This window comes from Harpia harpyja, chromosome Z (assembly GCF_026419915.1).
Source record: "Harpia harpyja isolate bHarHar1 chromosome Z, bHarHar1 primary haplotype, whole genome shotgun sequence".
Classification (NCBI taxonomy): Eukaryota; Metazoa; Chordata; class Aves; order Accipitriformes; family Accipitridae; genus Harpia; species Harpia harpyja.
In genome coordinates, this window is record NC_068969.1 from 29222572 (window position 1) to 29245092 (window position 22521).

General features: G+C 43.6%; 1 protein-coding gene across 12 annotated transcripts in view; it reads left to right on the plus strand.

Annotated features, from left to right (window-relative positions):
* Nucleotides 1–3589: 3589 nt before the first annotated feature.
* Nucleotides 3590–22521, plus strand: part of FAM172A (family with sequence similarity 172 member A) — a 271889-nt gene continuing 252957 nt past the window's right edge. For 7 of the 12 annotated variants that reach the window (XR_008233477.1, XM_052776893.1, XM_052776894.1 and 4 more), the window contains exon 1: nucleotides 5631–5782. Coding sequence is in view for 7 of the 12 variants with exons in the window: in XM_052776893.1 (XP_052632853.1) it covers nucleotides 5780–5782 (3 nt within the window). In the remaining 5 variants the exon portion in view is untranslated. Of the gene's footprint in view, nucleotides 3609–3633; nucleotides 3733–5630; nucleotides 5783–11318; nucleotides 11409–22521 lie in introns of those variants that run through there. The other 5 variants (XM_052776902.1, XM_052776899.1, XM_052776898.1 and 2 more) reach the window with 5 other exon arrangements.

Consider the following 22521-nt stretch of genomic DNA (forward strand, 5'->3'; position numbering starts at 1 on the left):
CTCTTTGAGACTCCCTCTCTTTCCAATTCAATTTCCTAATTGTTTCATGGGAAAGGAACACAGTCGCTGGCCTTTGTTTTATTATTTATATTTTGGGAGGGAAAAAACAAAGGCATGGTAACAGAAAGGACTCCTTTAGGGATCAAGTCCAGGCAAACACATGATAGATGTCTAGTTCATACTAGAAAAAAGAGAAGTGCCTCTCTCCTGCAGATCTGTGACCATCTGGCTATTGGCTTAACCCTCGTGGTGAGATACAGAAAGTCAGGTCTCGTGAGGTCTTCGAGAAATCTTAATGTCCCTAAAAAAGACCTCTTTCCTCCTCATTTACCCTAACTAATGAGTTCGTAGGAAAGGTTTTCTGTTCTTTCAGTGCCTGATTTTGAACTTTATGCTGTTAAATTTCATCCCATTTCTCTCTAGTCAAGATCATTACTCGTAATACCTTTCAACTTAGTGTCATCTGCAGATTTCATGGATGCACATCAAATTCTTATCTCTGTCTCATTAATGACTATATTGCACATATCATGTCCAAAAACTAATCACAATCCCCAAAGAGTGTTCCTGTTCACTTCTCTCCTACCTACCTGATAACTGCCTTTCAGCTTAGGTTTTTGCAGTCTCCTCCTTAGCCAGTCCACATCCACCTTACCAGGTAATTCTGGTCTGAATTATCATCATCCCCACCTTCAGTAATACTCCCCATGGGGAATCAGTTCTTTTACTTCAGTTTAGATACATCAGGGCATTGATTTACTCCTGTGTAAGAAATGGCGATCATACTGCAATGACATGATCTGCTCTGGGTAGCATCACTCTGCAGCTTACCACACTTTCTATTTTTATCTATGTTCACAAGTATATAAAAATCTGGTCTAGTTCTGCGTAGTACTGAGTAACTGAGCAGTCTATGGGGGGTCATCCCAGCTGGGTATGAGTTGCTGCAATCCATGTTCCCTCCTACAGAGGCTATCTAGACTTGAAGGACAACATTAACAAATGCTGAATCCACCCATCAGTTTTAACTAGGTCTGTAATCTCCTACAGACTCGAGACACACTGGCAGTCATTAACAACATGCAGCCCAAGATAGTTTTAATTACATGACCACATACTCTTTTTTGCAGGGTACTGTTGTTTCAAATGCCACACGGGATGAATAGTGCTAATGTAACAACCAGCAGTTCAATGCCTTGTTTTCTCTATGTTCTTTGAAATGCAGCTCCATTTACCAGACATGGGTAAAATCCTAAATGTTGAAGATATTTTATGGAATTTATTTCTACTGCACGTGAGTGTTTTAAATTTTAACTTGCCTTCCCATAATCCACATAAGTAAATGACGTTTTTGCTTAAATTGTGAACTGAAATTAAGGCAAAGCCGTTTTAATAATCTTGGATGCGCAACCAAAAGTAATGCAGACCTAACTTTTAACATATCTGACATACTACAGCACCTCGTGTAGGCAAATCACAGCTTCCATCTATTTCAGATGTAACTACTCACACTTCCTATTTCTGCAAACTGAACTCAAAAACCTTACTGGACATTCAACAAGCAATAAACAGGTCTAAAACACTGGGCTTAAGCAACATATCTATATCCATCTAGGAATGCTCTAGCATTAGGAGGGATAGAAGACTGAAAACAGACACAGATTTTGAAAAAGAATCAAACCACTCCATTTGATTAGGTACAACAGTAAGCATGCAGATTAGTATTTTTGCTAGTATGAGCCTATTACTGGTATTACTGTAGATCACAGAAGCCTGTGACGACACCAGAACTCCACAGTCCTACATGCAAACAAGAGATAAAAGCCCAGCTTGCAGCGACTGACTATCTACCACACACTACCTCTGTTTCTTCTTCGCTGCTGCTATTTGGCTGATATTGGAGACCTCCACTTTCAACCTGCTACCTCTTCGTAATACGAAGAGCTTCAATTCTATGGTCAATAGTTCTTTGCTGGTCAAGCATCTCCAAAACCACTCCCCCGCCACCCCTTGTTGTGATGAATTTTTCCTTCTTACATCCTTCCCTGGACCTGCAATTGTAAGTGGCTGTGTCAAGATCACAGGGCGCTTTTTTAGCTGTACTGCTCATGCAAGCTGCCCCTGAAACTTGTTCGTGACTCCTACATTCTACCGGTTCATTTTTCTTATTGTTAGGGGGTTTTGGTTGTTTTGGGGTTTTTTTTGGTGGGAGCTGCAGGAGGTGGAGAATGATAGCGAATCAGATTAAGACCCCAACAAAAATCACTACTTTTAACTTGAATCAGTCCTAACCAGGTTCACTTTGCAATTTAGCACTACTTGCCAGAGACGGCATGAACTTCGAGTGAGAGGACAGGGTTGCTTACATGAGTACAGTTACCTGAAAATGTTCATTAAATGATTTCCAACCCTGACTTCCTCTGATTTGCTCAGATAATAATCAGAGCTGATGGGCTAGACCTCAGTCACAGCACTGTCGTATGGCATTCCAAATGTCTCATCAAAAGACAGACATCTAAGCACTGCTTTTTTCCAACATGGGAAGTACAGGGAAAATACTGGCTCAATCAAGAGGCTCAAAATACCAAACACGATTTGTAAAATTTAAGTAGACAAGTTCTCCAATACATTATAGCATCTTCTGCAGTGAAGAAGGAAAATATTTCACTTATTCCTTCCTTGGGTGTTGCAGAAGGCCATTGAGAACAGAACATACAAGCTTGCTGCTTTCTGTCGTAACAGAGAGAGCAGCTGGGAGCAACCTGGATAAGAAATGTTTTGTCTTCTCCCATGGCTCTACTTCAATGGATGTGGCCATCAGTCGTGACCAGGAGCTAAGAGGGGGTGGAACATTTCAGCCGCACGCATGGTATGTGGCCTCTCTGGGTTGTCCTTGGGACAGGGAACAGCTCACAGCCTTCCTGTGCAGACAGAGCCGAGAGAGGTGGAAACCTCCACCGACCATCTGCGTTAATGCGGGTTATCGGCAGTCATTTGACCAAATCTGGAAAGATTTTCAAGGGAGCGAGACGACGCACCCCTGAGATGAAGCTCAATGCGCTTCCTCTTGTTGTGCCAGAGCAAGGGTGCCGGGACCACTCGTGGCGGTCGGGGTTTCGGAGTTTTAGCACAGGCCAAACACGATGCCATCCTCGCCTATTTCCGAAGACGCACGAGACACCTGCCGCGAAACGCTTCGTCCCGCATCATTCCTTTACACAAACTGCCATCCAAACGCAAACTCGGGAGCGGACCCACAACTTTCCCCCGAGGACACCTGCCGCGAAACGCTTCATCCCACACCGTTCTTCACACAAATTCCCATCCAAACGCAAACTTGGGAGCGGACCCACGACCTTCCCCCGGGGACACCTGCCCTCTGAGCAGCAGCCCCAGCTCTGGATACCTGGCGGGATTCGCCGACCCAAGGCCTCACCGGGCAGCTCCAGGCCCCCCCCAAGGCTTTTTTTTCAGGGAACGGGGCGGGTAGGCCGAGGCCGAGGCCGAGGCCGCGCCGCCACCGCCGCCTTTCCCGCTCCACTTCCGGGTTCCCCGCCGCGCCCCCGGGCCCTGACGTCACCGCGCGCGGACCCCGGAAGTGGCAGCCGGTAGGGGTAGGGCGGCGGGGGGCAGGCGGGCGGCGCCGCGCGCGCGGCAGCCGGAGCCGCAGCGGCCGCGCGTTCCCCGGTGACGGAGCCGCGCCCGCCCCGCCCCGCCGGCGACGGGCGCCAGGTACGTGCTGCGGCCCAGGCCCAGGCCCAGGCCCAGGCTCCCGGCCCGGGAACGAGGGGTCTGGGGAAGTAGTGGGCGGCGGGCCCCCGAGGCGGGAAGGGAGAGCGGCCGGCCTTTCAGCGCCGTGGCCCGAGCGGGTGAGGGCGGCGGTGGTCAGCCTCCCCCCGTCGTCCCCGCCTCAGCCGGGCCGGCGGGCCTCGCGTGTTGGCGGCGGCAGGCCGTGAAGCGGCGGCCGGGGCTGGAAAGAAGAGGGGGGCGGTGGGCTCTCCGCGCACGCCCGCCCTCCTGCCGGTGCTCCGCAGGGCGGGAGGCGGGTTTAAAAGTAGGTTGGTGCCGGCTGTCCTGGCAAAACCCGGGTTAATGGAGGGGGACGGGGCGGGGGGGACGCGGCCACGGCGTCACCGTCTCCCTGGGACCGGCCTCCCCCCGCCCCGGCTCCAGGCCCCGCCGGTCACCGCGCTCCGCCGGAACTGCTCCACGTGTTTGCACCTTGTGAACCGCTTTCGGTACCGAGAGCGGCAAAGGGGGCCAGAAAGGGCGGGGGGGGGGGAACAAGAATCCTTTCGAGTTTTCTGAATGATTTAGAGGGAGTTGGTTTGGGGTTTTTTTTCCCCCCAAATGCACGCTCACAGCCACTGTTGCAGCTTTTTGGTGCTGTCAGCCGGTTTTGCAAAGCAAGGCTTGTCAGTTTTCCCCTGTTACCGAATGCGAACTTTATGTACGGTCGGGAATGGCGAAAAGTTACTCCGTGAGCACAGTTTGCCTGACTTAATAACACAGCTGGGCCCGAGTGGTAATTTTCAGTCGCAGTTTTGCTTTCCTAGTTGTATGTGACTGAAACCTTCTTTTTGGAGTGAAGTTTCTCGTGGTTGGTCTGGCGGCTTAGAAAGCCGTGTGAAATATTTGTCGTTTCTGAGTTATCCAGACGTCAATGTAGGGCGACAGTTTTCCCTTTTAAACTATTACTGTTGCTTGGTTTTGGTTTGGCAGTGAGATAACTCAAAAGTCATTAGTTTATAACATCAGGTGTTGCATACCTATACTTCCTTTCAAAAAAACCACGCACTTTGCTTTTTAAAGAAATACTGGCTTCTTTTTTCTTTCAAAGCTAAATACTGAAGCTTTCAGATTGAGATTGTACCGCTTTCCTTCCACATAGTTAACTTTTAACTGTGGCGGTACGTGAGCCAAGCTGCTCGGTCTCATGTAAGCCAGCTTAACAAGCCTTCACAAAATGTAGCATCCACTTTACGCCATTTCTGCATGAAGTTTTTGGCTAAGGTAGTAAGTTCGAATAAGCAGGGAACAGGCCTTGGTCAGGACGTACCGTCATTGGCAAAAGAGGCATTACAAAATCGAAAGCAGTTACAAAGCTAACTGGCTATCTTTGGTCTTAACTGCACAGCGATTTGGTGACATGGTAAAGAGTAGAGTGGTGACAGCATTTGCCTTCAAAGAAACATAAATACCACTAGTACCACTAGCAAAAAGGTGGGGTTCTTCTAGTAATCGCTAATATTTTCTTGGAATCGTTAATGAGGCTGTGGGTGAAAGAGGGTGGCAATGTGTTATGCTACCCATGGTAAAGCTGCCTGATGATAGCATATTGGTTAGAGAATGCCTGTGGGATGTTAAAATTAGGTATTCGGTGATTATGTAGGAAAAGGTAAAAATGCTCTTGTGTGTGGGAATCTAAAATCTTAGCAATTGAAGACACTCAACAGCTTAGAGGCTATCGCAGAGTGATAACACTGTAAAATACAGGAAGCATGTCTTTATATGCTCCTCTGGGTTTGGAATTGAGCAGATCTGGTGTTCTGAGTGTTTCAGATATCATTTTGCTTTCTTTCAAAAAAAAAAAAATCATTCTTTGCTCACAACAGTACTGGTCTTCACAGGGTAGCCCTAGACAGAAGCCGCAGGCGATGGCTGTATCTGTTGCCGAAGTCACTGCCGTTACTTACTGCCTGCCTGCCTGTCTGCTGGAGGTCTGATGTGCCACCCTTGGTGTTAGTCTGGGCACTCGCCAGCCTGCCTCAGTCAAAACATGGTGGGTTAAGACAGAGGTAATATTTATAGTGTTTAAGCTGACCTGACTCCTTTTGTCTGAAATAGGTTAGCAGGTGCTGGTAGGCGTAGGAATGAGATGAAAACTTCCAGCAGGCCAACAGTACTGAGCAGCTGGGGGCGGACAAGGGCATCATCATTTCAGAAGCATAGTGCACGCTCAGAGGGCTGTCTACCTTACCGAAATACCTTTAATTATTGGAGTTTTCTCACCAGTGCCTGGATTTTGTCTGTTTTCTTCAGATTGCTTTTTCAGTGATTGTAGCAAATTATGACCATATGTTAATCTGCTAGTTGACTTGACCATGGTTTTTACGGAATTGCCTTTTATGTACTAGTTAGCTAATGTTTGGGAGAGCTTCTTATAATTACGCAGTGGGGATTTATCTGTTGGTCTCTCTTCTTTTAAGTTCACAACCTTATTTTTTTTCTTTCCCCTGAAGACTCAGCGCTGACTTTGGACGTTTTGTCCATTACCGGCTCTATAGAAAAAGTTCTGAATGCGACTCTATTGCTGGTACTTTGAATTTGACCCACTGTTCCTTTGGGGAACAATGTGCTGTGGTGACTGAGGAGTTTTTTAGATTTACAATAGATTCCTGGAATTCTTTGAAGTAAAGCATACATACAAAGAATGAATGGTATCTTTTTTTATTTTTTTCCACTCGCTTACTGAAACAAATTGGTTAACAGCAGGCATGAAAACATCTGCTTATGAAATTTAATGCTGCCCTATGAATTTTTTTTTTTCTGCCTTAGAAAAGACTTCTTTTTCTCTTTGTGAATGTGGTCATACATATATCTACTTCGCCTGTAGATCAGTTTCACAGATCTGCACTGAGTGGAATTCCTGATGTACAATTTAATGGGCTTAAAATGGGTTTTTTTCATGGATGTTTTTCCGTGTTTTAAGTGCTGCGGTTAGAATGTGCGTTATGTATATATACACGCTTTTATTTTTGAGAGGAAGACTCTGGAGTGAGGACTCCGAGAACTTAATGTTTAACTACTCACAGTATTCCTTACACTGTTCTTTGTAATGTGAGTCTTATTGGAAGGTGAAAAGATACAGCATTCAATTTTGTATGATCCTTGCTCAGCTCACCGTCAGATACTTAGTAGTGCCAGGTTTGGTAGTGATTTTTGGTTTATGGCTGAGCGCTTCTAGGAATTAGGCTGAGACCCGCAAGTCGTTTCCCTCCAGCTACAGACTCACTCTGTTAACAGAGTGCCCAGGGTGCAGTTTCACAGCCTGTTCACATTACATCCCCACTGCTGGAAGGGGCAGCTCTCCTATCCTCTTTCTGCCCCATGCCTCCTGGCTGTATGAGAGATCAGCTGGCTGCATAGGGAGCCAGGTAAGGAAGCCGATCCAGCTGATACAGAGCTAGAGATATAAAATGCTCCTTTCTCATTGCATCAGCTTGCTCACTAGCACAGATGCCATCATGAGAAAGGATGTGGGACTGTGGCTGGGAGTGGAGACGCTGGAACAAGGAGTAGGGCTGGAAGTGTTGTATTGTATGGGCTTCAGCAGATCACAGATCCACAGCCTGGGTCACCGTGTACTTGAACTGACTGTGGTGAAAGCCCCTCTAACCAGTTTCTTGAGCAGTCTGATCCTGTGAGTTAATTATTAGTGATACTGCTGGTGAGGATGGTGTCCCACTCTGTGGACTAGTGCAGTCCTCATGTAACTGCTATTTTTCCTGTTACACTCTGCTGGTGTGTATCGACTTCCAGCTTGATGGAACCTCTCTGGTACTGCAGTTTGTATTCTGTTGAGCAGGTATCCGAAAAGGAAAGATGAACTGTGTAGAGTTTATCAGGCTAATCACGTGTTTCTGCTTTACAGTTCTGTAGTTTCTGTATTCTTCCAGCTTCCTATCGCCCAGCAGAAATTGAAGGGGACCAGTCTGTGCTAAGCCTGCTATATAGACATTTAAGTCTTGGAAGTATTGTTTTTTAGTACTGTCCTGGTTTCGGCTGGGATAGAGTTAATTTTTTTTCTAGTAGCCGGAGTAATGGATTGGTTTGGGTTTAGGATGAGAATAATGTTGATAATGCACTGACATTTTCAGTTGTTGCTAAGTAGTGTTTAGACCAAGTCAAGGATTTTTCAGCCTCTCATGCCCAGCCAGCAGGAAGGCTGGAGGGGCACAAGAAGTTGGGAGGGGACACAGCCAGGGCACCTGACCCAAACTGGCCAAAGGGGTATTCCATACCGTGTGATGTTGTCATGGTTTAAGACCAGCCAGCAACAAAGCACCACGAAGCTGCTCATTCCCTCGCTCCTCCCTGCCCCCAGTGGGATGAGGAGGAGAAGTTATAAAGAAAAGCGCATGGGTCAAGACAAGGACAGGGAGGGATCACTCGCCAATTATGGTCATGGGCAAAAAATAGACTCAACTTAGGGAAAAAACAAAAATAATCAATGTAATTTACTACCAGTCCAATCAAAACAAGGATAATGGGAAATAAAACCAAATCTTAAAGCCCCTTCCCCCCACCCCTCCCTCCTTCCCGGCTCAACCCCACTCCAGATTTTCTCCACCTCCTCCACCCCAGCAGTGCAGGGGGACGGGGAATGCAGGTTGGGGTCAGTTCATCACACGTTGTCTCTGCCGCTCCTTCCTCCTCAGGGGGAGGACTCCTGACTCGTCCCCTGCTCCAGTGTGGGGTCTCTCCCATGGGAGACAGTCCTCCACGACCTGCTCCAGCGTGGGTCCTTTCCACGGGCTGCAGTCCTTCAGTCACAGCCTGCTCCAGCATGGGCTTTCCCATGGAGTCCTGGCCATCCTGGGGGGCATCCCCCTGCTCCAGCGTGGGCTCCTCTCTTCCCAGGCTGCAGGTGGGCATCTGCTCCCCCGCTCCCCTCCACGGGCTGGGGGGGGGACAGCCTGCCATCTCACCACGGGCTGCAGGGGCATCCCCTCCTCCACCGCTCCTCCTTCCCTTCCTCCTTCACTGACCTCAGTATCCGCACAGGGGTTCCTCTCACATTCCAGTCTCCTCCCCCACTGCACATTTTCCCTTCTTAAATACCTTCTCCCAGAGGTGCTACCACTGTTGCTGATGGGCTCAGCCTTGGCCAGAGGCAGGTCCGACTTGGAGCTGGGGAAGCTTCTAGCAGCTTCTCACAGGAGCCAGCCCTGTAGCCCCCTCCCCTGCTACCAAAACTCCGCCACACAAACCCAAAACATACGTCATGCCCAGTATATAAATCAGGGGAAGTTGGCCGGGCGTGTGGATTGCTGCTCAGGAACTAACTGGGCATTGGTCGGCAAGTGGTGAGCAATTGCATTGTGCATCACTTGTTTTGTATATTCTAATTTGTTTATTATTATTATTGTAATTTTATTATTGTTATTTTTATCATTATTATTTTCTTCCTTTCTGCTCTGTTAAACTGTTCTTATGTCAACCCACGAGTTTTACCTTTTTTTTTTTTTTTTCTCCTCAATTCTTTCCCCCCATCCCAGTGGGTAGGGAGGGAAGTGAGTGAGTGGCTGCATGGTGTTTAGTTGCTGGCTGGGGTTAAACCACAACAAGTACTTACCTGAAATAAGTATTGTCTTAGCAACTGTAGTATTAGCTGAATCAATATATTGAGTATGGTGGTAAATTTAGGAAACTCTTCTGTCAGCAAATAGGGTTTTTCCTCAGGCAGGCAAATGAAATAAAATATTCTTTATCGCATATGTAGAAAGAGAGAGGATGTTTATGAATTAGCTGTACATGTTGTCAATTGGACTGCAAATTAGCCAGTTCCAGTGTTGACTAGAAGCAGGTCCATACCTGAAGCACCAGTGATACTAAATGCGTTTATGTTTCTTGATGCTTGTGCATTTAAAGTCAGGCCCATCGTATTACGTTGTTCAAGTTTCTGCTTTTTTGTTTTTGTAATTTATTATCAGTTGTCAGTAAGGAAGTTTTCCTGTTCGCTGCCAATTTGAAGTCAAAGTTTAAGCTAAGTACTTATTTTTTTTGAGAGGGACATACTGAAAAATGTTTTTGACTGTATTGAAAATATTCTTGATTACTCTTAAGTACCCCTAGGCATCTCCAAGATGTAGATAAGACATATGAAATTTAATAGGAAGATAGCTTTAGAAATTGTGAACTATTTCCCAAGACAGCTAGTCTGGATTTGTCTGAATTATAAGCTTCATAAAGTTGCCATTTTCCATTTGCAATTAAATCCTTTAAGATATTTGTTTTGAATTCTCTGGATATTTCAGCTGCAGTGTACATACTCTGCTGGCCTACTGAGCTTTCTTCACCGTGTCAGCTTTATGCACCGTGCGTGACGAAAGCTCCTGGTGGGACACAGGAAAAATGGGTTCTCCTGTTTCTCGTCATCCCTTAACTGAAGTATATTTTGGCTTAGGAACAGGCATAGTGGACCTCATTCTTGTTTTATTTCTGCTACATGCTGAGAGTTAGTAGCTCAGTTGTACTTTGCAGCCATTGTAAACCTCTGTGCTTGAAGGAAAACTGTCTTGGTTTTTAGAGTAATAACTGCTTGTCTGAAAAGATGGACAAGGCGATTCTGATTGATCGTGTTGTCAGTGTGCCAGGTGCACTGCAGGTTGTCCCGAATGTTGGGTTAAAGACCAAGCCCAACAGATAACATCGTGGTGATAGTTTCTTTTACAGTTCTGCAAGCCGGGCTTCACAAAGCCTCAGAGTGCAAATTTGAGTGAATGTCATATTTATGCATAGCACCATTAGTGTATAATACATGCAAATCTTGGTCTCCTTGTTTACCTGAAGAAGATGCTAAACCATATTCTTTCTTTGCTTTCTTCCTTCTTGTCCTAAGTACTAGAGTATACCTTGAAAACATGCAGCTTATTTTCTAACATATGATCCTGTAATTCCTCTTGCAGAACCTGTGTGTTATAAACCCATCCCAAGAAACAAGATGTTGAGTAAGTGGACTAGATTTAAATAAAAACAGGCACCACAGTGAAAAACAAACCTGGAAGTGTTTTCAAGGGAGAAATATGTTAACAGGAAGACTTGGTAGTGAAAGAGCCATTACATAAAGGCATTGTGGAAATACAGTGAAATGAGGGATAAATAGATATGCTCATGCACACAATCTGTATCTCTCATGAAGAGATACAGAAGAATAATAGTCTGTGTAGTGAAAGAGTATCTTCCCACTGAAGCATACGATTAAATCTTGTGAAGTAAAATCTGAACGACTGGGAATTGTGTATCTGTATGTTGATAACTCCCAAGCTGCAAGGCTGTGTTAACATAGCTGCTTACCTCCAAGCCAAGGAGAAATATTTCTGAGCAAGCAGAGCCATCAAAATCAACAAAACTATTATAAATGCAAACTTACCTTTGATACGTGGTAGTCATTAAGTAAAAAATCAGTGGAGGTTTCTGGATACTTTATTTTAAATGTTTGTATTTTGGAATAGCAGAGTTTGAAGTTCAGAAGAATAAAGTACTGGCTATCACAGTGATCACTTTCTGAGTCCTTCTTTGCTTTGTCTGTATTTCTTTCTTGCCCATGTAGGCAAATCAGGCTAAAAAGTTTTCAGGTAGCAGCTGTATGTTCCTGCCTTGTTCTGTCACCTCAGTTGTACCAGGTAATGAACCAAATCTGAGAACTGGTAATTTAAAAGTATAGCCTTTAAAAAAAAAAAAATGGGGTGGGGGAGAAAGATAGTTTTAACTCAGATTAGGTCCTTGCTCTGGTTTAACTCGGATGTGATTTTCTGAACCGGTTCGCTATGCATTGCTACAAACAGTTCTGTCAGCACAGCTGAGAGGGGGTAGTGTGGGTAGGGGGTGGGACCACTTAAGTCGTTTTGCAAAGATGTGTTTGGGAATACGTCCTTTGATTCTAAGACCTGGGGGCAGGAGCAGTCTTTGTTCTGTATTTGTTCTCTATGACACAGTGGGGTACTTGTTATCTGTCCGGATGAAGTCGAATACAGCTTTCCCTTGGGTTGGATTTAACATTTCTCAGCATAAGAAATTGTCCTCAATTTTTAGAAATTTCAAGCATGTTCTGATAATGGCAGCATGAAAGCTCCAGGTTATCTCAGTGTTATGTCCACTTGTGATAATGAAACTTTTATTTCCAACCAGATGCAATAGATGCTTAACTACCATGCTATGTGAGATTTCATATCTGTAGCAAATGCCAGCTAGTATCCTGACTTGTACTTTATTTCTTAAGACATGATTTTCTATTGTCAGTGACTCAGAAACAGACAATGACATTTTTGGCACACAGTGCCATTTGTTCTCCATTGTTGCTCCTTCTAAATAGGTTATAGCTCTTGATTTCTAGCATTACATTCATGTGAGTCATCCCACCAACTTCACTAATATCAGATAGGTTGAAGGTACGTTCCTGCAGGAGTGCTTTAAGTTCTTGTTCATTATCTTCCCAACATCATTCTGTGGGCAATTAAACATTTTTTTAAAAAATTTTGTCTTTTCATTCTTTGCTCTGTTAGTTCTACTCTCCTTGTCTTTCCTTCTGGTGAATATATAAGTAGTCATAAAAATTAGGATAAATCCCTAAGGAGCAATTGTGAGAGGACCACACCAAAATAACCAGAAGTTTGAAATCTTGGCTATGTGAGGTAGTTGGTCGAGGGAGGAGGGGAGGAATGGAAATATGCTGAGATGGGAAATCTAGTTCCTTAATGATACCAACCTATACCTGCATTTTCTTGGGATGAGAGAGATAACTAATACCTGGTTTGTATCAGACAGAAATTGAATTTTTCAAAGCTAGTAACCTGCTCCTTTGAGAAGATCAGATGTTGCCTACCCAGGGAGGTCAGAGGAAACATTTAAAAGAATATTGTTTAGAAAATTCCTGCAAATTACAATCTTTAGGGAGTACTCCTAACAGGAATATAAGAAAGCTTTATACATGTGGTAGTGTTAAACTATCCAGCTTTCCACAAAAGGAGGATGGTGTACATAACACAGTATTTTTTCTTTGTTTGCCTGTTCTATCTGCATTTATCTGCTGTTCTGTAGCAGTATAGGATAGCAGATGAATAAATTTTAATGTTTTACTTTATGGGAAATGCTGGTAAATCCCAACATCTGCCACCTGAAAAAAAAAAAAAGTAATGTGAGGCTGGCCAAACATGGGAATGGGGCCCAGAGAAGTTGTGGAATCACCAGTGTTGCACATGTTCAGAACTTGACTGGACAAGTGCCTCAGCACCCTGTTCGGGTAAGACCTGCTTTTTTAGGAGGTTGGACAAGTTGACCTCCAAAGGTCCCTTCCAGTATGCATGATGCTGTGGTGCAGTGCCTCTGTTTTGGATAAGAAACATGATACTTGGCAAGGTCTACTTTTGTGTCAGTTGTCAACTTAAGTTGTCGTATGTAAAAATCTCCAGTGATTCTACCTTTACAAGACATGTTGTGCCCTTTCTGTTGTTTGGACTTGTCTACCAGTGCCGCAGAACAACCGAGCATATTTGTTCCACCATGGGACTGTGGCGAGGTTGACCAGTGAAAGTGGACAACGGGAAGTTTGGTCCAAAGAAAACACTCAATAGCTGTGTTATTCCCATGCTCGTTCTGTAATGGCAGGGTGAATGAAACCAGGGGAGTGGAGTAGAGTGGGTGAGGGGAAATTTGGAATGAGGAGTTGAGTTGGCAGTGTCTCTGTGAAAGCACTGGAAAGGACGAATGAGGACAGCTTGGGGAGGGAGTGGAATGGCACTAGGAGCTCTTGGGGTGGAATGAAGCCAAGTGGGACTGGGAGCTTGTGAGAGAAATAGGAGAGGATGATTGAGAGGCACTTAAATATGGGGGAGGAGGAGGAATTGAGGATGAGAGAAGCATTAGGGTCATACTTAAAGCTCAAGAGAGGAAGGTCAGACAAAAAACTGAAGAGCTCCTTATCAGTTAAGCACCTTCATTCTACGCATTGACAAAGGCAGAAGTGCAGTGAAAAAAAGCAAATGTGATTATGCCTTCTGTATTGGGTTTGTGTGGCAAGGTTTTGGTAGCGGCAGGGCTACAGGGCTGGCTTCTGTTGGAAGCTGCTAGAAGCTTCCCCCATGTCTGATAAAGCCAATGCCAGCCGGCTCCAAGACAGACCCGCCACTGGCCAAGGCCGAGCCCATCAGCGATGGTGGTAGCGCCTCTGTGGTAGCATATTTAAGAAGGGAAAAAAGTTGCTGGGGCACAGAAACTGCAGAGAGACAAGTGAGAACATGTAAGAGAAACAACCCTGCACACCCCCAGGTCAGTGAAGAAGAAGGGGGAGGAGATGCTCCAGGTGCCAGAGCAGAGATTCCCCTGCAGCCCGTGGGGAAGACCATGGTGAGGCGGGCTGTCCCCCTGCAGCCCAGGAAGGTCCACGGTGGAGCAGATATCCACCTGCAGCCCGGGGAGGACCCCATGCCGCAGCAGGTGGGTGCCCGAAGGAGGCTGTGACCCCGTGGGAAGCCCGCACTGGAGCAGGGTCCTGGGCAGGACCTGTGGCCCTGCAGGGGACCCACGCTGGAGCAGTCTGTGCCTGAAGGACTGCAGCCCTTGGGAGGGACCCACGATGGAGCAGTTTGTGAAGGACTGTCTCCCATAGGAGGGACCCCGTGCTGGAGCAGGGGAAGAGCGAGGAGTCCTCCCCCTGAGGAGGAAGGAGCAGCAGAGACAACGTGTGAGGAACTGACCCCAACCCCCATTCCCCATCCCCCTGTGCTGCTGTGGGGAGGAGGTGGAGAATATTGGGAGTGGAGTTGAGCTGGGAAGGAGGGAGGGGTGGGGGGAAGGTGTTTTAAGATTTGGGTTTATTTCTCATTACCTTATTCTGGTTTGATTGGCAATAAATTAAGTTAATTTTCCCTAAGTCAAGTCTGTTTTGCCCATGACGGTAATTGGTGAGTGATCTCTCCCTGTCCTTATCTCAACCCATGAGCCTTTGGTTATATTTTCTCTCCCCTGTCCAGCTGAGGCGGGGAGTGATAGAGTGGCTTGGTGGGCACCTGGTGTCCAGCTGGGGTCAGCCCACCACACCTTTGTTTTGTTAATGACTTGGATGATGATGGTGTAGAGAGTACGTTTATTGATTTTGCAGCGAGTACGAGACTGGGAGAGGATTCAAGTTCTGTGAAGAATAAATTCAGAATTTCAAATGGCTTAGAAAAATTGGAGAAACAGCATAAAAGAAGTAATGCCATTTAAAAGGGCAAATGTGAAGTTTAGGAAAAAAAATGCAGTGTGGAAAGGCAGAAAGAATAGTTTGCTCAGACTAGAGGAGACTAAGACAGACATGAAAGCAGTCTCCAGGTATGGGAAGGGATACTACAAAGAGAAAGGGCATAAACTTCCTAAGTGTCAGGAACTAAAGGGCTGTGGCAAAAGTTAGGAAAAAATATTCTCCTAAAAAGGGTAGTTTGACATTGGAACAATTTCTATTTACAGCCAAAATACTCATACTATGTCAAACAGAGTAGTTTAGTTGTCAGTAATACTGGCGAATGTGGTTTCTCTGTAATTGCTGGAGAGTGTACACTACCACCCACCTTGCATGGAGAGGAGAACTTCAGCTTTGGTGAGTGAGGTTTTCCCTTGCCTTCCATTCCTCCAGGCTGTCAACTGCAGTTGGGGGAAGCAGGGAAAAAGGCAGGAGGTCTGACAGTTTGGATGTCCATTGGGCACAAGATGAGGTTCAGGCATGAACTTGGCTAACAACATGAACTTATCTTTAGGGAGGTTGTGGAGTATTCATCATGGGTATTTTTTTAAAAGAATTTAGCCAAGACCCCACTGGACAGAAACTTAGATGTAGATGACACTAACTTAAGTAGGAGAGTATTTTTACTTTCTCCACGTTGTTTTTTGTATAAGACTGAGTTTAGTGCATGGGTGCTGAGCTAAGTTTGTGCAGGCAACCTTAATTTCGCTATTTCCTGATAGTTGTAGACTTGACAATGTTTTAATAGTGTCGTTGGGTAAGGAAGACACACATAGTAAGTGTATACTATCATCTGTGGAAACATGATATGGACACTTTTTAAGGTTTTATTCATTTGCCGGGTGATTTTATCCAGCTTGAAGGTGTTTTAATGCACTTAGAAGAATGGTTGCCAGTAGAATGAGTCTGTCATACTGGGGAGTCTGGAACTGGACACAGCACTCCAGACACGTCTCAGCAGTGCGGAGTAGAGGAGAAGGATCATGTCCCTCAACCTTCAGGCAGTGCTTTTCCTAAAGCAGCCCAGGATGTTGTTGCCAGGATCTTCTTCACTAATTTGTTTCTTCAGCTCTCATTTTAAACTTTTGAGCAACATTAGATATATAGTCCAGAAAAGATTTCCTGCTTTCTTCTAAATTGTGGATTTTTCCCTTTCCAGACTATAGTAGCCTGAAATAATATTCATTATGTTTTGTGAAGTCAGAGACAGTAACTCAAAAGGTGTATCCATTGGAATGGAGAAATTTGCTTCAGCTGACTCTTGCAAGACTGAGAAATAGTTTGAAGTTGAGTAATTTTTAGGTATAGACTTATTTGGTAGTTGCTTTCCATTTAGTTTGAAGCCTATACTTGATTCTCATGGTAGTTAAACATCTGGCTAGTTAACACATTTTAGTGGGAGTATAAAAACAATATATCTTTGCTATACTGGGCATGGTTTTAAAGCATTTGAGTCCTAATTTCAAGTAATTTTCGATGTGGAGTTCATGCTGTTTGAGGTTTTAGGTGCTTTTAGTTTTGAATGTCTCTGAGGACAATGCTCTGTCCCCTGTCCCTCTCCCCATATTTTTTTTTAATCTTTATCAGATTTTTTGTGTCACCTTCCAGATTTGTACCAAGTCTGCTAAACTTCATTTATGTCAAGAAAGCGTGTATTTTGTCTAGCATTGCTGATCTTTTATTACAAGGTTTGTTTGGGTTTTTTTTAATTACTTCCCATCTGCTTTTCCCCCCTCATTTTCTTGGTTTTTTCTGCATCCTTTTTGATGGCTTACAGTAGAATTTAGTAACAAAGCATGGAGAGTCCAGAAGTTTTGGTTTCTCTAAGATTTTCTTTCTCTTCCTTTTTCCCTCCTTCTCCAGCACAAGGAATTTAGGACAAACGGGTTTTGCTTCTTCGGACTATGTTACATCTTTAAGCTGTTGTAACTGAAATGTTTCTTCTGCTTTCATTTGGGAGTAGGTTAAAAACATAAAGGATTGGAGGGTTTGCTATGTTATCATGTGGACTCTTGAAACATCTTTTTTACTGTGCTGTAATTGTTCTTGGTAGTTGATGTGGTATTTTTCTTTGCAGATTCATTTTGTCCTGTGTTTATACTGCTAGTGTGACCTTATAATGCTCGGTACAGCTTTCATTTAATTACAAAAAAAGAATTCTTGTTTATGTAAGGATACTTTAAAGGTGGTGCTATTTCAGTGCAGGTTTTACTGAAAATCGTCAGTTATGTGAGAAAATGTTTGTATTACCTATAATGTGCTTTTTAGGAGTCTCTTGTTACACTCAGTGAGGCTGATGCTGGTTTGTATTTTTTCCATGTGACACACAGCATAATGTATCTCTGCTTTTTCTTGTGTTAATTTTCGTGTAGTCTTGGGAGGGAATATGATCAGCTGCTATAGAGGTTGACATAAAAATAAGAACTTTAACATGGACAGACCTTAGTATGCATGTATTTTGTTTACATGACTTTTTAGGGTTAGACATTATCCATGTGATCATAAGGTGACATGAAGGTAGAATAACATAATGGATTGTTTACCCTTGTCCTGTAATTACTGTTCTTTTATCGATAAACTCTGTTGTAGCTGTTACATTTTTCAGCTACCACACTATTCAAATCAATAAGTTGTGTTTAACAGCAGCATTCCTTCTAAAAAGGCATCTAATCGCAGTCTGAAAGAGTTATGAAGAGTCCGCTACTTCCTGTGACTTAACAGTTAGTCATTGTCTTTTCTGAGAGTGATTATTTATTAATGTTAACCCAAAGAATGATAAAAGAGGTTTTAAGGGAAGTCCTTTGTTACTCATTTTAAAATAATATCTGGAATAATAAGGAAATCCTAGAAGATGAGAAAAGTGCTGATGGTGTGTCAGTACGTGGTAGAAGAGAGTGGTTCTATCCAAACAGTAATATTGTTTACCTGACTGTCACAACTTGGGTAAAATAAGGGGATCCTAATAGAAAATTCTATTAATAAATAATTAAATGACAGAATAAACTCTATTTGTTCAGATAATGAGTTTGCTTGATTACAGTTACTGCTTCTGTATAATAGATTTAAGATTTTGTGAAGGGAGTACTTTAAGGTAAATCTCGTTCAAACCTCAAGGCTGTTTAGTATCAGTAGAATAGCCACGTCACAAGGCACTTAATGTCTTTCCAAAAAAGTTTTAAGTAACAGTTTTTAGGAGTGGTAGACTTCCATAAATACTGCTTACGAGTGATCTTGGGATATAATGTTGAATCATTACTAGTAACATCTGTTTTAAACCCAAGATTGGTAAAATGATAAATAGTAAAAAATTTATGTGGTATTATCCAGTTATTTGGCAAGTTAGGTCTACAGTCTAAAAGACTAAATTAAAAAAGGAGGTCAGGTCTTCAGAACTGAAACAAGGAAATCGGGAAAAGTGGGGCACTTTCTGAGAAGCTGCCACTCTAGCAGTGTGTGTCCTGTGGAGTTTGGCTTGCATAATGCTGTCAGTTGGGATTTAAAAAATGAAAGGGGATGGAGAAACTGGAAAAAATTAGTTTGAGTTAGAATCAAAATTTTGTACAAAGAGACTCTGCTAAGCTTGTTCAGTTTACCAGAAAGAAGAGATAGGACTTGACTGTAGCATCTAATCAAGTAAGGGAAAAATAGAGACAAAACTGAACATACAAAGGCATAGTAATAACTAGTGACTGAAGCCTGAAGCTGGAGTAATTCAAACTGGAAATAAAGTACAAAAGACAGTGACTAGCCTTTCAGACTATCTCAGCAAGTGATGAACTTTTTAGCTCTTAATAACTTGAGTTTGGGCGTGGATGTCTCTCTGGAAGAACTGCTGTGGTTAAAAACAAGTTACTGGTCTCAGAGATTGGTAGCTGGAGGAAATAAAAGGCCTCTGTTTAACAGGAAGTAATTCTGATTTGATTTTGTGGGCCTGTCTAGCCTGAAACGGAATCTTCCAAGCAAAAATCATGAATTTGTGGGGATGCTTTTTTGTCAGACTAAGTTGCATCTCCAGTCTCTCTTCCTACTCATCTGCTGCTTCTATCTGCACCTTTGAGTTTGGCAGTACCTGGCTGAACTCTGCTCTATCATGCATTCTGCACCTACAAAATTTAAGACGGTTCTCCTCCTTAGTAGGGATTCATTCAAACTGGTAGGAAATGCAATGTTTTCCACAAAATAGACAAAGAATTTAAAAGGTTGGTTTAGAACGATTGGTGACTTTTCTTTAGCCCTTGTCTTGGAGTGGTTACTACTAGGACAGAGTGTTTAGGCTTGAGGCTAAACCAAACAATTTGATACATCTGTTCGACCTCATTGAAATGGTTCATGTAACAGGTAGAATTTAGTTTTTTCAAGGACTGTGTTTGGGTAACTTTGCTTAATAGCATGGCAAGTAAAAGCTCTCAGTATGTATGGCAAAAGGATCCACAATAAAAAGAGAACAGTTGTTCCCCCGTTTTTTCTTCTGGAGTTCAAATCACAGGTGCAAATGAAACTGCGAGATTCATTGTCATAATTATAATCTGTATGCGAGCACAGCAGTAATCCGTCATCCGTCGTGCAGGGTGGAAGGCTAGGGCAGCAGGAATTGCCGAAGGTTTAACAAAGATGCGTGTAAAGTTGTGCACTGGCAAAGGTATGATTCCCCAACAGCAGTGCAGGCTGGGGTATGACTAGCAGGGATGTAGCTCTGCTAAAAAGGAGCTGGAGGTGCTGTGGGATGGTAAGCTGAATAATGCCAGCACTGTGTGCTTGTGGCAATGAAGGCAAACTCAGTCCTCTGTTGTATTGGTAGGAGCGTACCTAGGGTGCTGTGTCTGGTTTGTCCCCTGATTTCAGGAAAGACGTTGAAAAATTGGAGAAGGGCTTGCAGGTGGCCGCCAGGATGATTAGTGTGTTAGAAGGATGATTAGCATGTTAGAGAACTCAGTCTTTGGAGAAAGGTTTAAGTTTGTAGAGGAGAGAAGGCTTGGAGAGATTTCATCAGTCATCCAATACCTAGAAGGTAGTTGTGGAGGAGAAGTTGTTTTCTGTTCACAAGGATGCATGGTGAGAGGAGAAATTTCATCTGGGTGTAAGAAAAAGAAAACCTGTTATAAATATTAAACATTGGAGTGAGTTCCTCAAAGGGATGGTGGAATCTCCCTAACTGGAAGTATTGAGGGCTCATCTTAGCAGCACCCCAGCTTCCCTGATGTAAGGACCTGTAAGGCCTAATGAATCAAGGCCCAACAGAAGGTGGGAGACCAGATCATTTCCAGAGATCTTTTCTGACCTAGACTGCTCTATGATGCCATGGTTAGAGCTGAGAGGTAGCAGGGTTGTGGATTAGTCAGTAGCAGAGCTGTCTAAAGAAGTCTGATTACAGTTACTGACTTAGGCAATTAATGGAAGTACTAGATTTTCAATTTTTAAAGCTGACCCAGTAAGGAAAATAAAATATACTCGCCTTGCTTTTTTATCTTTTGTTCTTTTTATTGTTTTGTAGTAGAAAGTAAAAGAAGATCATCTGATGCGAAAAAATTCAAAATAGAAGCGTGATGCAGTCAGAATTTTAAGATCAGGTTAATTTAAATATTGAGCTAAAAGTATAATGTGTTTATATTATTCACATTGTTTGTATATATATTTATATAATAATGTAGTGCTGCTTTATGACAATCCAGCAGAAGCAAATCTGTGGACTGCATGTGTTTCACAGGGCTATTTGCTTTGCCTGCCAGATAGCTGAAATGAGGCAGTACTTCTTGGTTCAGCTGGCCAAATAGCATGTCTCAGGTAGAGGGCAGAGCAAAGGCTTCTGAGATACTATATTAGTAAAGCTGGGAGAAATGATAAAATTGAAGAAACAGGTGTCCTACAGCAGGAAAAGCTGTGGGCAGAGCTGTAAGGCAGATTTCTTGAGGCAGATGCTGCTGCAAAGAGGAGGTACGTACACTATGGGAATTTGGGGTATTTCAGTCTCATTGTGAAATAAGGTATCTTGATGATAAACTGATCTCTTCAGTAGCCCTGCATGCTCATTTCAGATATACGTGATTTGGTTCCATGTAGCATCCATTTTGCATATTTCTGTCATCAGAGTATCTGCGTTAGATGCAGAGTAGTCAAGTGGGCTGGTGATACTTATTCTTTGCATGTGCACATTCTGGAAGGTGTTGGAGGAAGCAGAAAGCTGGGTGCACCCCTCACCTTTCCCGAGTCTCTTTTTGTCCACCTCCTCACCACGGAGTCTGGAGTAGAATTAGAAATACCTCGCTGTGTACGAGGATCTGAGCTACAGACCTGGATTCACTGCATTTCCAGCTGATTTGTCTGTCTTCTTCTCAGGAGTCTTCAGTTAATGGCAGACAGCCCTGCTGAAAGTCACACTATTACTTAAGAGTGAAGGGGGAGAGAAAAAAAAGTGGTTTTAAAGTACTAGACACATATGCATATGTCTGGGGTTTTTTAGCAGCTTTTGATGGTAGCCTAAGCAGAAATCATTTCCCTAGAGTTTTCCAGTCTCTCTCTCTCTTTCTCTCTTCTTCTGTGGCTGTCCTGCAAATTACTTTGGTGTCTCTCCTAAGAGAAGGCTCTTTTAATAGTCTTCGAGTTTTTCTGTGTTCAGAGGCCTTTTTCTCTCCCAGCTGACCCATGGGATTGCTTGAGAGACGATGACATTAAAAAAAGATTAAAAATTCTGGCTTTGTCCTGTAACTGCTTAGTATGTACAGAGATGAGGCTATTGAGAGTCAGTCTTCTCCACCCCATCTTTCAAGCCAGAATCCTGTTAAAACCAACAGTCTAGTACAATCATCTTAAAATCTCATCCAAAACAGTGTTTCTATAAACTATCACGGGGCAATTTCAGGTATATTATGAAGTAATGTGCCAAGTCCCTTGTGACTTATCGTTGTGATGTGCACTGACAAGAAAATTGATTCTGTAATTAAAAAGCATTTCACACAACTGTTTTCCAAATAATTTTATTGCTTCAACATTTCTTTTTGTCCTCGTCAGCTGAGATGTAGCCCCATGCACTAGTGGAACAACACAATACAAATCTTCCACTGAATATAGCATTATTACATGTTACATGGGCTTTTTCTGAGGCTTCAATTGCAGGTTGTTAGTTCTTCATAAACATTAATTCCTTGAATTTTCCCTAGCATCTGCTGTTTGTGGAGGATTCTTACTGGTCTTTTAGAGGAAGGTGGTGGTGAAAGGGATCTTGAAATTAATGTCCTGCTCATCAGTGCACACTCATCTTGGGTACTGAGATTGGGAAAGCTAGGGCAGGTTCTTCAAAGTTCTTCTTAAAACAGGAATCCAATGGTCCACAGTTCTGTGTGTTGAAGGAAATCATTCAGGCTGAATGCCCAGAAAATGGGAAATATACAAAAAGAGGTTATCTGAGAACATCTTGGGTTTGAGGAGTTGAGTGATCCGAAAGAACACCTGCAAATTCCTCCTGTGAACACAGTTCTCCCAGGCAGCGTTCTCCTGCCTTCACTGCAGGATCACTTTTTCTGTCC